Here is a 14371-nt window from a genome sequence, read left to right on the forward strand (position 1 = left end):
GGGTTCAAGTGAGAGCTGCATGCTTCCTCTGGGCTTCTGAAGAGGTTTGTGTTGGGCATCAGGAATTACTGCAAGGGAAGACTGATCCATGAATACTGGGTAAAGCCTGATTTATTTAGCCACATGTTGATCTGTGTCTCTCTGATCTATCAGGGTACTCAGTCTGTATTCCCAGCTACTCCCAACAATCCCACCCTCTGCTTGAGAGCATTGTCCAAGTGCTCCTGGAGCTCTGGCAGCCTTGGGGCTGTGCCCATTCCCTGGGGAACCTGTTCAGTGCCTGACTGGCCTCTGGGGAAAGAACCTTTTCCTGATGCAGCTGCAGTCATTCTCATGGGTCCTGTCCCTGGTCACAGAGAGCAGAGGTTGGAGCTGCCCCTCATGAGGGCAGACTGGTGCTTCTGCCTGTCAGGAGGCAGAAGGCTCAGGGTGCTGCCACTGACTCCAGTGCAGCCCCAGGGCTGCCATAATTCCAGCTAAGGCAGCAGTGTTGTACAAGATGGCTGTAGACAGCAGCAGGAGGGAGGCCCTACAGCTCTGCAGAGCTCACTGCTTAAGTTGGAGCAGTGGGAGAGAGAGAGTGTGTATATGTGTGTGTGTGTGTGTGTGTGTGTATTCTATGTGCCTGAAATCCTGGCAGATTTACATGGCATTAATTCATTCAACGAGGTGGGGTAAGGAGAGAAGGCAGGTGCATCCTATTTAATTTCATATTGCTCCCTCCTGCACCTTCTTGGAAGCTGCCTTTCCTGTTCCAGTCCACCTGTCCCCCTGACACAGAGATTGCACTGCCTTCAGCTCTGCACAGCACTTGGCACAGGCAGTGCATAGAGGGCCAGGAGTGACTCAGAGCTGAGTCAGCTGCTGGCAGTCAGCAGTTTGGACACAGAGGGGCTGATTTTCAGCCTGTTATCTGTCAGGCTGTTTTGTGCTGGTCAGGAGTTGTCCCTTGTTCAGGCAGAGCTGCACACATGTAACTTGAAGCTGATGTCTAGTGGGAAGGTGATGGTCAGCCACAGGGCTGGCAAGCCGGGAGCCAGAGGCTGAGCAGAGCCCGGGTGGCAGGGCCAGAAGAGCACAGGTAGGTGTTTGTGCCTTCACCTGGGAGCACTCTCTGCTCTGTCTGTCCCAGGAGAGCCTGGTCATCGACAGGCCCCGCGTGCGGAAGCAAACCAAGCACTACAACTCCTTCGAGGAGGATGAGCTGATGGAGTTCTCGGAGCTGGACAGCGACTCTGACGAGCGACCCACCCGCTCGCGGCGCTTCAACGAGAAGACGCGGCGCTACCTGCGGGCTGAGTGCTTCCGTGTGGAGAAGAACCTGCTCATATTCGGGTGAGTGTCACCCTGTGAGAGACAGCCTCAGCCTCAGCTGCCCCTGTGCCCCCGTGGCCACTCCCTGTCTGTCCTGTTTGCTATGTTGCCTCCTTCCAGCGGTGACTTCCCTGGTGGAGCCTGGCCTCTAAGCAGTGCTTTGGGATGGGAGAAGAGTTAGGAGGACAAAGCTGGCAGTTGGCACTTCCAGAGTCTGCTCCTGCCTCTGCTCTGTTCAGTCCTGCAAACCTTTCTCCCTCTTTGCTCCTGTAATGTGTGGGCAGAACATCCCTGCCTTAGGGGACCTGGCAGGGCTGTGCCCCTAGAGGAGCTCCTGGAGAGAGGTGACAGCAAGGTCTCTAATTGCACAGGAGTGTTTACTCTGTGTTCCTGCTGTTTCAGCTGGGGACGCTGGAAGGATATCCTGACCCATGGGCGGTTCAAGTGGCACCTGAACGAGAAGGACATGGAGATGATTTGTCGGGCCTTGCTGGTGTACTGTGTCAAACACTACAAGGGGGATGAGAAGATCAAGAGTTTTATCTGGGACCTCATCACACCAACAAAGGATGGCCAGAATCAGGCTCTGCAGAATCACTCAGGTATTGCGTGTTCTCTCTGCCATTGTAGCTGTACCCAATTGCCCTGTGCCAGCCTGCAGGACTGAGGCTGCAGAATTCACAACAGAGCTGATGGAAGCAGTCTGCAAGTGTTTGTGCTTCAGCACTGCAATTCTCTTCACAGAGAAAGGGGCTTCCATGAAGCTGACCTGCACATTGACCCTCAGAGCCAGCAGCAGAGGCTAGCTGAGTGAGGGAGGCTGTTTTCTAGCTTTCAGTGCAGAGAGAGCCTTGTGGTAGGAACAGAGGTACTGCTGTGTCTTCTCTGGCCTGTGAATAAACAGGAGGTTCCCCTGTGCAAGGAGATGCTGGGCAGTGAGCTTGTGAACACCTTATGTACATGTTGGGTGTAATAGGGATGAGACTGCTGATTTCACTCAGGGCATGGACATGCCTCAGGCTGCTGCTCAGGTCCTCCCAGGGCACAGCATGGACATGGTACAGGACTGCCTGTGCCTCTGGGCAGCACGGGCAGCTGCACCAGGGAAAGCTGGAGGTGCAGCTGGGCATCCATCTCACACCAAGGTTGTGGATTTGATGCCCATATGCACCATTCACTTAAGAGTTGAATTAAGAATATTCTGTGATTTTGTGATTTCCAGCTTTTGTTTCCCCTCGTCATGGTGCTAGTCTCAGACTTACTGGTCTGCAGTACCTGCCCTGATGGGTGGAGGGGCAGTGTCGGTTTGTCCTGAGATTTATGCAATGCATAGTGCTCCCCAGGTGATGCTGCCTTCTCTCACTGTGTGTAGCAGGACCCTTGTCCTAGGCCTGGCTATGCTCTCTCTACTCAGAGGCAGTGTGTCTGAAGTTCATGTGTCACATGTCAGATCTGTAATTGCATCTGTTGGCTAGAGGTGTCTGTGTTCTGTTGTGTAGAAGTTCCCAGTATATCCTCAGCTTCAGACAGGTCACCCAAAGGCTTCTCAGCACTGCTCTGGCTCTAGCTCTGCCTCTGATGGACACTGCAAATTGGCCTCCCCACCTGCAGTACAGTGGCTGCTCTCTGTAGGCTCCTCTGGGGCTGAGGCAGCCTTAAAGCCCACCCTGTGAATGAGGCAGCCATTGAGGGGCCTTTGTCTTCATCTGTGAGCCCAGAGTGGGTGCTGGCTCCCTGGATCTGGGCTTGTGGCCTGGGACATGTGGTCACTGTCTGCCAGAGGACTGTAGCTGACCTGGCAGCCCAGTGCCTGCATCCTGTGGCTGTCAGGACAGGTGAGTGGGGCTGGGGGAGGCCACAGTGTCCCTCAGCGAGTTAGAGCCCAGCAGCCACATGCTGCTTGTTCTGTACTTGTTATTTGTGGCACAAGGTGAGTAGTGAGGGGGCTGAAACTCTCCAGACTGCTTTTGGCATCAGGGAGTTGGGCTGAAACCTGGGACTTCTGTTCCCAGATGATGGAGCACAGGCAAGGCTGTTCAGGAGTCGTGATGCTGCTGAGTGCCAGGTGTATCATAACTGGTGCTTAAACCCCAACATCATCATTTCCTTCTGCTTGGAAGTGTCCAGATAGCTTTTGCAGCTTGAGGTCCAAGGATGTGCCTTTTGGTGGCTGCCATAAGTTATTCCAGTCACCTCCTGCAATGGCAGTCACTTTGGCAGTGCTGCTTCCTGCTCTTGCCACACAGCTGGGAGTGAGCTTGAGAGTCCTGTGGGGAGCAGAACAAGACTCAGAAACAAATAACTGGTATGAGTAGTCTTGATTTAGATAATATCAAGTAATGAGCAAGCCACAGTTTCAGCAGAGGGCCAGGATTGCTTTAGGGCAAGAACATTGAATATTGACCAGCAAAGCGACCAGGAGCTTCTCCACCAACTCTTTAGAATGGCTTTTCCCACCTGTGTTGTCTGGGCCAGAGGAGCAACAACATCTCAGCCTGACATCAGGATCTGGAGAAGAGCAGAAACAGCAGAGCACTTCAGGGCAGAGCAATGCTCCTTCCTCAGTCAGGAAGTCCTTGAGCTGTAACTGCTGTGGCTCCCCAGGCAGCCTCAGGTGCCACTGGTGTCTGAGAGAGTTGACTGGGCAAGTCATGCCCCATTCCTGATGTGCAGAAAGGAACAGCAACCTTCAGCCCTTGCTGGGGCATGCCGGAGCTCTTCTCAATCCCACATCTGTGGGATAACAGGGAGTGAGCACAGCACCCAGACAGTCCAGCTCAGAGCTCTGCTCTGATCCAGCACCATCCTGCCTTTCATCCTAGAACAGGCCAAGCTGCTGAGGAAGCAGCATGAGTTCATCAGGCCAGTTTGGTGCTGGGGACAGGAGGCCTGGTGCCTACTGCAGGCCTTCAGCTGGGCCACAGCTCTGGTCCTGTCATGGAGCTGCAGACTTTATGCAGCAGTTGATGACATGGTGATGCTTTGTCTTCTTTACTGGTGTCACAAGACCAGACAGATGGGATGAGACTGCTTAGACATCCTTTCTCCTTCATGCCTGCTGTTCCTACCTCAAGAGCAGCTGCCCAGGGAAGCAGCTTATCCCTCTCTAGAGATTCCAAAAACAGTGACAGCACCAGGAGCTGTTTCCACATTCTGCTGTGAACTTGCACCTTATTTCAAGGTTGAAGTGTGTTTAATTTTCATCTCCAGCCACTGGATCTCATTTAATCTTTATCAGGCAGATGAGACTGCATTCCCTTTCCCATTGGTACCTTACCCCCCTTGCAGCAATCCAGTTCTTCCCAGCCTGGCTCCTGATGCAGGGTGTGAGAAACAGCCCTTACAGATCAGATCAGCATGTCTGCTGATCATTTGGCAGCTTCTTGTTTGAGCTCTTATCCCAAGTAACTGTCCCCACAGGGTGGCCTTCAGAGGTGGCTGTAGTGTGTAAGTCAGTCTCCAAGGGCTGTGCCCAGGCCCAAGGTCCCTTCCATGCTTCATCCCTTCTGTGTGATATTTTTGCACATCAAGAGCCATGTTATTATTTGTGCTCAGCATTGCACTGAGAACGCACAGCAACTCACTTTCTGTCGTGATCCCCAAGTTTTCCACAGAGATGTGAAAATCCCATGCTCTGCATTTGCCCTGTGGTCTTCCTCTCCTTGGCTCTCCAGGCTGCAGCTGGGACCTCTGCAGCTCCTGGGCTCCTCCAGCTCCTGGCTCTGCTGCCCCACCACCTGTAGCACTGGAGGAGCCTGCTGGCAGTGCCAGGCCATGCCCACGGTGCCCGTGGTGCTCACTGGCTGCCACTCCCTGTTACAGGCTTGTCAGCACCCGTGCCCAGAGGCAGGAAGGGGAAGAAGACAAAGAACCAGATGCTGCTTCCTGAGATAAAGAATGCAGACTGGCTGGCCACCTGCAACCCTGAGGTGGTGCTCCATGATGACAGCTACAAGAAGCACCTCAAACAACACTGCAACAAGTGAGTCATAGAATCATGGAGTGGTTTGGGTTGGAAGGAGCCCTAAGGAACATTACCCTGGCCAAGGGCAGGGACACCTTCCATTATCCCAGGTTGCTCCAAACACTGTCCAACCTGTCCTTGAGCGCTTCCAGGGATGGGGCAGCCACAGCTTCTCTGGCAACCTGTGCCAGGGCCTCACCACCCTCAGAGTGAAGAATTTCTTCCTAACATCTATTCTAAATCTCTACTCTTTTAGTTTAAAACCATTTCCCCTTGCAGGAGCCCACATTGGCTCATGGAGACAGTGGGCTGAGGGCCTTTTGTGTTGAGAGGGTGGGAGGGGGCTGTGAAGGGCTCACAGCCCACAAAGGACCACCCTGATTCCCCTCCAGCCATGTCCCAAGTGCCCCTCAGGCAGCAGTCACAGGGCTGGCAGTGTGACACTTCATGGTCACTGCCCAGCCTGTGTTATGGAAGTGGGTCCTTGCAGGTGGGAACACGTGGTGTCAGGCAGGTTTCAGTGGCCTTGCTGACCTCTCTGCTGCCGGGACAGGGTTCTGCTGCGGGTGCGGATGCTCTACTACCTGAAGGCTGAAGTGCTGGGGGAGGCTGCGGATAAAGCCTTTGAGGGGACCCCTGCCAGGTAGGGACCTGACGTGAGCCCCTGCGAGGCTTCTCGGGCTTGAGCGCTGCCACCGGCGTCTGACCAGCCACATCTGGGCTCTCTGCAGCTGCAGATGGATCTGACCCCAGGGCTTCCTCAGGCTAAGCTGCACTCTCAGGCTGCCACCCTGCCTGTGCAGACACTGAGGCAGCTGAGACTGTAGCACCAGCCTGGGGGTGATGGGGACCTACAGGGACACCCTGCAGGAAAATGGTTCTGTGTGCTGCTTCGCAAATGGGCCCTTATACAAATCTCTTCACAGAGGCTGCTCCAGTCTCAGGGCCAGGCCTCAGAGCAGAGCATGCCCCATCACTGTGGCCTGCAATCCTTCCCAGAACTGGGAACAGTGGGACCCATAGCTCTGTAATGGCACTGAGCCTGCAGCCTGCCAGCTCCTGACCTTTCTGCAAAGACTCAGCTCTCAGGGCTTCTCAGAGAAGCATGATATGCTGAGCTTAAAAGCTTAATTTCCCCAAGTAGGGGCTGCTGCCTTCCCCAGCACAGCTCCATCAGCACTAATGTATGTGGGAAGACACCATTCTTTTGGGGTCGGAGGGTGTGAAATGTTTTGCCCCTAGAGATGCTGTTCAGGTAAGACAGTATCCTCAGTCCTCTGGTTTTGCTTGGGTGGGAGGGGAGAGAGGCTGAGTGCACCCATTGCCCTGGAGAAGGAGGAGCAGGAGGGCAGCAGGTTGTGATGGAACCAAGGCTCCAGCTCTTTGAGTGCAGGGAGATGTGTATCCATATCATGGTAGGGCCCCAGGCCAGTGTTCATTAGCTGTCCCCAAGCCAGCAAGTGATGGTTCCTGCCTCCCCCTGTCCCTTCTGAGCCATGCCCAGTGCCCCTCAGTGTATGGTGAGGCTGGGAGAGGGGTGTTAATACTATGTCTGCCACAGGGAGCTGGATGTGCTGCTGCCAGACATTGACTATGTGGAGATCCCAGTGAACTGGTGGAATGCTGAAGCAGATAAATCCCTGCTCATCGGTGTCTTCAAGCACGGTGTGTACCCAGCTGTCTGGTGGGTGCAGGTGTGTGAGGGAATAAGTACCTCTGGTACTGCAGGGGATGTCATGTCAGTGCAAAGGACAGAGCCATAGCCGTGCTCCACATCCACGTAGCACCAGGACAGCTCTCCCCAGGTGCCAGCAGCACATTTGGGTGGGGAACAGGCACCCCATGGTGCCCAGGGTGGCCATGGCAGATCTCGTGGTAGACTGTGATTTGCCAGGAGCAGTGTGCAGTTGCTGTGTGAGGGCAAGGAGAAGGGCACAGATCTTTTCTTGGCCTCATCATGGAGTCCGGGTGGGGTTTCCAGGAGACACAGGGCTGTGTGCCCCAGCTGCACAGGATGGGAATACTGACCTTTCCCTTCACCTGCTGCCCAGGGGCTGCAGAGCCATTAGCAGCTTTTGGGAAAGTGTTGTGAATTTCTAGGGGTGAGAATTGCTCTCATGGCAGCACAGAGGGAGTGGGAGCAGGTGGGGAGCTGTGTGCCAGCAGCAGGAGGTTTTTGTGAAGCAGGCTCAGGCTGTGTGTCTGTCGCGGCAGGTTACGAGCGGTACAACGCCATGCGGGCTGACCCGGCGCTGTGCTTCCTGGAGAAGGTGGGCATGCCCGACGAGAAGCTGCTCTCTGCCGAGCAGGGCACCAGCGACGGGCCACAGGACGCTGCTGAAAGGTGGGCAGAGCACAGAGCCGAGCTCTCCCAGCCTGGCGTTGGAGGGAGGGAGCAGGCTGTGCTTCTGAGCACAGAGGGGAGGGCAGAAGGGAGCTGGTCCCCACTCTGAGGTGGATGGATGGCATGAGCACCAATTCTTTGCTTCTTGGTGCTGAGAATAGCATAGCCACAGGGGCTGTGCTGCCACTACCAGGGACTGTTCACTCTCTCACCTAGGGGCAGTGTGGAAAAAGAAGAGAGCAGTGGAGAAAAGCTGGAGGGGCTGTCAAAACAGGAGGTGAGTGGGATTCACAGTGGTTGATACAAATCTGATGCTGCCCAGCCTGCCCTGCAGTACAGGCTTAGCTCCATGAGCTCTGGTGCAGGGCAGTAGGGAGCTAGCATGGCTGGTCTGCCTTGTGTGTGCCCCATCTTGTGTGCATTGCCTCTGCTGCCTGGAGCACAGCTTCTGCTGTACTGCTCTGTGCTACCTGTGACCTGGGCAGCATCTTCCTCCTGAGGAGCTGAGGGGTATCGAGGGCTGGGGATTCCCAGGAATGCTGGTTCTCACTCTTGGTTGACTTCAGGAGCCATGTGGGGCCCTGACAGAGGAGTCAGGGATGTCTCAAAAAAAGTGGCCTTGGGGGGAGAGGAAGATCAGGGAATGAGGCAGCACAGGGGAGTGCAGGAGTTGTTCAAACAGTGAAAGCAGTCACACTGCTACTGTCCTCAGCACTACAGCCTCTGTCACTGTGTGATCCTTCCCTCCAGGCCCAAAATGGCCTCTCTGAGCTGTCACCTCTGATCCCGTGTGCTGAGCACAGCCAGCATCTGCAGCCCAAGGGCACTGGACACACAACCCTGCCCATCCCACAGCCTACACCCTGCCAAGGATGTGGGTGCAGGGGATTCTGTGTGGGGTTGAACCTCTCTGATTGTTTCCTTTTACAGGACATTGTGGCTGCTGGGGTAGGTGAAGCCAGTGAGAAGCGGGACGAGCCAGCGACAGGTGAGGCCATGTCTCCTGCTTTGTGGTCCCTGGCTTCCCAGGATTTGGGAGCCTGAGTGCTACCCCAGGCACTGCTCGGTGGGAGGAACACATTGCTGGGCTGGAGGGACATGCTGCTCTGTGTTAGTGGGTAAGACAGCTCAACCTGGGCAGGGGCCCTCATGCACAGACTCACAGGTGACCCATGGATGGGCCTCTGGCAGGGCAGCCAGGGTTCCAAGTGATTCCAGCCAAAGCTACCCAGGATGACTGAAGCCATTAGCCTGCTCTTGTTCATGCAGTTGCCTGCATGAGATGAGTGTGTGAGGTCTCTGCAGCGGGCAGTGTTGGCGCATGCTGTGAGCTGGCTGGCCCCACTGCTAAGCAGGGAGCTGCAATCTTCTCCCATGCATGGCCTGGCCTAGAGCCATCATTCCTACCCTGATCTCAGCTTCTGGACTCTTTCCGAAGGAAGCTAAGACATGATGAGGCTGTTACCCTGAAGGCCCAGGGATGGTCACATGGCCCCTACTCATGACTGCGATTGCTGATGCTCCCTATGGGAGGCAGAAGGTGGGAGGAAGCTCTTGGAGCTCTCCAGAGGATGTGGGAGCCTGTGGCTTTGCTGTGTGCTAAATACTAACGTCCTTGCTGATGTTTGAAGCCCAGGATGGCTCCGACTCAGACAGATCCTGCTGGCCTGTCTCCTCTGCTCTCACGGCCAGGCTGCGGCGGCTCGTCACCGTCTACCAGCGCTGCAACCGCAAGGAGCTGCCCGCGCGCGGGGAGATGCTGGTGCCTGGTAACCATGGCTACTGGCTGCAGGATGAGATGTTCCGGAGAGCCTCCGAGGTGGACTCGCTGAACAAAGAGATGCAGAAAAGGTAATGCAGCAGAGCAGCCTTTACAAAGCTGGTTTAGCCCACTTGAATTCCTTGGCCACCAGAGCTGACCCAGGTAGATGACACCAGAGCTGTCTGAGCTGCCTGCTGCCCAGGGCATGGAGTTACATGGGTCCTTGCTGGGCTGGGAATGTGCTCTGAGTAATGGGAGCCTTGCTGGTCCAGCAGCCAGCCCAGCTGAGGAGCAGCCTCTAATGCAAACTGGAGTTCGTGGGTAGCAGGTGGTGACACTGAATGGAATTGAGGGGACAGCTCTTTGGGGTCAAATTCAGTGTCTGCTGGGCCAGGGGTCAGTCTCAGCAGAGGAGAGTTGTGTCCTTGGGACACACTGTGGATGAGAATGACTGATGAGCACTGTCACAGCCTGTGAACAGTGCCCTTCCAACCATTGTGGCTCTGACCTCTGGCTTTGCCTCCTGCTCATGGCCTCTGGAGCCAGTGGTGACACATCCTGGTTGCATTGTGCTCCCATTTCATTTGTGTCCCAGTATGTGGGAGGGGGTTGGGGCTGTCCCAGCACCATGGTTGGCTCTTTGCAGCCATTGGGAGGGTTTGCACAGGCTGATGCTGCTGCCGTGTCTGCCAGTCTCCCATGCCACCCTGGGTCTGGGACTCTCTGTGGTCACCAGCCCTGAGTGGTTTTGCCTCCTGTGATCCTGTCCCTGCAGCAGGACCCATGTAACCACATGGTATGTGTACTGCCTTGTGCTCTGTTCTTAGCCTCCTTGTGTAGAAGCTGTTCCAGCCCACCTTCCCTTTCCTCTTTTTCTGGACTTCTTCCAGTCATACCATCCCTTCTTCGAGTCAGGGCCATCAATGATTGTGCTGTGGATATCACAACAGCCTGGTATCTCCTGCTCCTCAATTCTCTAGGCTTTTCCTAGGGAAAATTGCCTTACAGCAGTTTTCCACTAGCCTTTAATTTGAGGCCTTCTGACACATTCATTGATCTCCTTGATTTGCATTATTAATATATTAATTAACTTTCTTCTTGTTCTCATTTTTCAAATGAAACATGATTGCAGCCCCTGGGTGGCAGTGCTGGCCCAGGTGTATTTTGGGCAGTTGGAGAGTGCTGTGGGTGTTGTCACCCTGTATACTGTCCTTTGATATGTCTCAGCTGCTTGCTGGTGCTGGCTCAGAGCTGCAATTCAGAGGCTGAGATGTGACTGGAAGGTTTCTTCAAGGCCTCAGTGCTCCCCTTTTTCTGCCCTTGCCTGTTGTGTGCACCCAGCTCTGTTCTCTGTGCTGTTTCTCTGCCTGGTGCTGTATTTGCCCAGGACACTTCACCATTTCTGTTCTTTGAGTGGTCCCCACAAGGTGAAAGCTCACAAGGTCCAAGCCAGCTTGAAAGTTGTGTTCTAAGAGTGCTGCAACTGAACTCCTTCATCACCACTGCCACTCTCCCCTGAGAGACGTGGGGAGCAGGGTGACACCCAGGAGTCCACAGGAATCAGGAGTGAGTTGTGTTTGTTATTGGGACTCTTACAGCAGCAAGCCCTCAGTTTCCCTCTGAAAGAGTCTGGATGAAAACTGTGTTTGCACATCCTTCCTTTGTAATTCCTGGTACAGAGAGCTGACCTTGCCATGGAAGTGAAACAGCTTGATGTGGCAGGAACGGGGTAGATGGGATAGGTTTGTGCTTGCACAGAAGCTATGGAGCCTGCACCCTGTTGGCAGTACAGCCCAGAGCTGCACTCAGGGGTTTATTGAAACAGCCAAGAGAGTATTTTCAGCCATGAGTTGAGAGCTAGAGGGTCTGTGCACCAGGGGGCAGAGCATCTTGGGCTGTGGTGGTCTCACCAGTGTGCTCCTCCTGGACACCTCCCTCTGAACTGTTGGTCAGGAACTAGACTGTACTCTCTGAGCCTCTGTGCCTGGTGCTTTGCCTGCTCTGGGCCCAGTACATGTCTCAGTGGTGTTCCTGTCTCCTCCTTGCTCCACAGGTGGACCAGGAGGGAACAGGCAGATTTCTACCGTACTGTCTCCTCCTTTGGGGTTATCTATGACCAAGAGAAAAAAATCTTTGACTGGGCCCAGTTCCGAGCCATCTCTCGACTGGAGAAGAAGACTGATGAGAGCCTGGAAAAGTACTTCTACAGCTTTGTGGCCATGTGCAAGAATGTCTGTGGTCTCCCTTTGTGGAAAGAGGATGGTGAGTGGAAATTGCATGGCCTATGAAGGGGTAATGGTAGGTCTATGTAGAAGGGCTCCCACTGCTCTCATGGAGCAGGAGAGCAACGGAGGAGCTTCAGAGACAATTGGAAGCAGTAAGATGTCAGGCAGGCTGTGGGCTAGCAGCAGTCATGCATTTCTGACTGCCATGTCCCCACCATGTAGTGCCTCCCTGGCACAGTGGGAAAGTAGAGAAGCCCCATGGACTCCTGCCTCTGCTCTCACAAAATTCTCAGAGTTCTCACAGGAAATCACAACCAGTTTTATCCAAGATGGCAACCTCTGTATGTGAGAGGCAAGTAGAGCTCACATAAAGCACTGCTCCGTGATGGAGCTGGGGGTTGTTTGGGTGAGCTGTATTGCTGTTCTCCAAGCATCCCTCTGGTGCTGTTGGACAGAGTCCACTCCATCTATGCCTGTGCTGACTGTGGAGCTCTGCTGCACAGTAAATGGAGCCTGGATCCACTGCAGGAGGCTCAGGAAGCCTGGCCAGCACACAGGGCATCCATTTCATTTGAGTTCTCTGCAGAGACTGTGCATTGGCATCATGGTGGATGAAGCCTTGGAGGCTATTTAGGCACAAAGCGATTTGTTTCCAACAGCAGCAGAAAACATTTTGCCTCAGAGCTGTCATGGAGTGTGGTCTTAGGCACAGTTGTTTGTATTTGTGTGTTATGCCTTAGGTAAGTGTTCCTTATCAGAAGGGCTGCACGAGGTGCCCTTCCCACACAATGGGCTGAAGGGCTACCAGAGCTCAGAGCACAGGTCCAGGCAGCTCCAGCACTGCTGCTGCTGATGGAGCAGAGCTCAGAGAAGACTCTGAAATCCTCTGCAGCTGGTGCTGCTCTTGATCCAGCTGCTCATGTCAGGGAGTTTTATTCCCTGTGTCCATTTGGTGGGATATGACTGGAATGTACTGAGACTGCAAAAAGAGGCCTCAACAGTGGCTCCAAGTACTGGTGCCACCTCACCTTCAGTACGAGCAAGAGCTAAAACTCAGCTTGCTCGCCACTGCCTCTGAGGAGTTCCTGCCAGCCCAGATAATGTGTCCTTGGCTTTGCTGTCCCCCCTGCAGGTGCTCCAGACCCCGACATCTACGTGGAGCCCATCACGGAGGAGCGTGCTGCCCGCACCCTGTACCGCATCGAGCTGCTGCGCAAGGTGCGCGAGCAGGTGCTCAAGTGCCCCCAGCTGCAGGAGCGCCTCAAGCTGTGCCGGCCCAGCCTCTACCTGCCTGTCTGGTGGGAGTGTGGCAAGCACGACCGGGACCTGCTGATCGGCACCGCCAAGCACGGCCTCAACCGCACCGACTACTACATCATGAATGACCCCCAGCTGTCTTTTTTAGATGCCTACAGAAACTATGCCCAGCATAAAAGAGCGGGGTTCCCAGGCCCAGAAACCCTGTGCTGCCTTTACCAGTCTAACTCCAAGCTCTACAGTTCCCCCGTGTACAGCCAGATGGACCAGAGCTGTGAAACCCTGGAGAGCGAAGCCGAGAGTCACATCAAGCTAGAAGCCGTGGACGGCGCCATGTCCCAGGCTGGGGGCAGCCCCCTGGATGCCAACTGTGAAACGTTCATGTCTGAGGTGCGGGACATCATTTCCAGCAACTACGACGAGAGCTCGCTGCCGGAGTCGCTGGTGTGCATGATGTACGACGAGAAGGCCTGTCCCAGCGAGCAGAGCTCCCTGGCCAGAGACAGCCCCGGCTGCACCGATGGCGGAGGCGGCATGGCCAAACTCTCCGAGGGCAAGCTGGAGGGGGATGAGGATCCATCCAGCTGTGATGCAGATGCCATGAGAGAGGCTCCCTTTCTGGAGGGTTTGCAGGTGGGCTCTGACCGAATGGACAATCAGAATGAGGAAGCTGAGCCTTCACCTTCTACTCCCAAGAGCAATCCTCCGCAGAGTGCTCCAATCAAGCTCGGCAAAGGCTTGGAACAGAAAGAAGCACTTGCCAGCCCAGCGGCAGGGCTGCCTGAGCATGGAACCATGGAAAGAGTCCTAGGTGTGGGGCTCTACAGTCCCAGTCTCCATAACTATGAGTTAAAGGTTCCTCCTGAGCAGAGGTTCATCAGTCTACTGCAGGAGAAAGGGTTGGAGGCAAAGTTGGGGCCAAGTCAGAGCCATAGCGAGGAAGATGAGGAGGAAGAAGAGGATGATGATAACTCTGAGGCTGCAGCAGATGCCATGGAAGACTTGAATGGTTCCAGGACCAGGGCAGATGGTGACACCGAGGCTCATGAACTGGGGGGTGAGGAGCAGAGCTCTGGTCTCCCCACACCTGAGGACACTTGCCCAGAAGATGTAAATGGCGAGAGGGAGTCCCTGGGGCTGGGGGAGCCCAGGGCAGAGGGCAGGGAAGACTGTGGCTTGAATGAGGAGAGCACCCAGCGGCTCTCACTGGGCCAGGCTCAGAGCCAGCCCTTCAGCCTGCCCACACCTCTGCCCCAGGGGGAACCTCGGGGGGCAGAGCCCCCCTGTGTCAGGGGAGAGCCCTTGGGTCGAGATGCTGAGGGGCAGACAGGCTGCACAGAGGCCCCACACCCTGAGCCTCAGGGCATAAAGCAAGAGGAGTGTGAGAACAGAGATGACGGAGAGAAAGCCAGCAGCAACCAGAGCCAAGGTACGGTCCTGAGAGCTCCCTCAGGTTGACAGTCACCTCTAGCTATGGTGGGAGGGACCTGCTGTCCTCCCTGCAG

General features: G+C 55.1%; 2 protein-coding genes across 2 annotated transcripts in view; one reads left to right on the forward strand and one right to left on the reverse strand.

Annotated features, from left to right (window-relative positions):
• NDRG3 (NDRG family member 3) overlaps positions 1-14371 on the reverse strand; it is a 378731-nt gene that overhangs the window by 241210 nt on the left and 123150 nt on the right. The window lies entirely within an intron of this gene.
• Positions 1-14371, forward strand: part of LOC306809980 (chromodomain-helicase-DNA-binding protein 6-like) — a 92436-nt gene that overhangs the window by 67056 nt on the left and 11009 nt on the right. The window contains 11 exon segments of the mRNA XM_079321968.1: positions 1133-1335; positions 1717-1916; positions 5137-5296; positions 5832-5921; positions 6840-6943; positions 7493-7622; positions 7839-7899; positions 8553-8610; positions 9254-9473; positions 11438-11646; positions 12742-14295. Coding sequence (XP_079178094.1) covers positions 1133-1335; positions 1717-1916; positions 5137-5296; positions 5832-5921; positions 6840-6943; positions 7493-7622; positions 7839-7899; positions 8553-8610; positions 9254-9473; positions 11438-11646; positions 12742-14295 — 2989 coding nt within the window.

The sequence above is a fragment of the Erithacus rubecula genome (assembly GCF_903797595.1).
Source record: "Erithacus rubecula genome assembly, chromosome: 18".
Lineage (NCBI taxonomy): Eukaryota > Metazoa > Chordata > Aves > Passeriformes > Muscicapidae > Erithacus > Erithacus rubecula.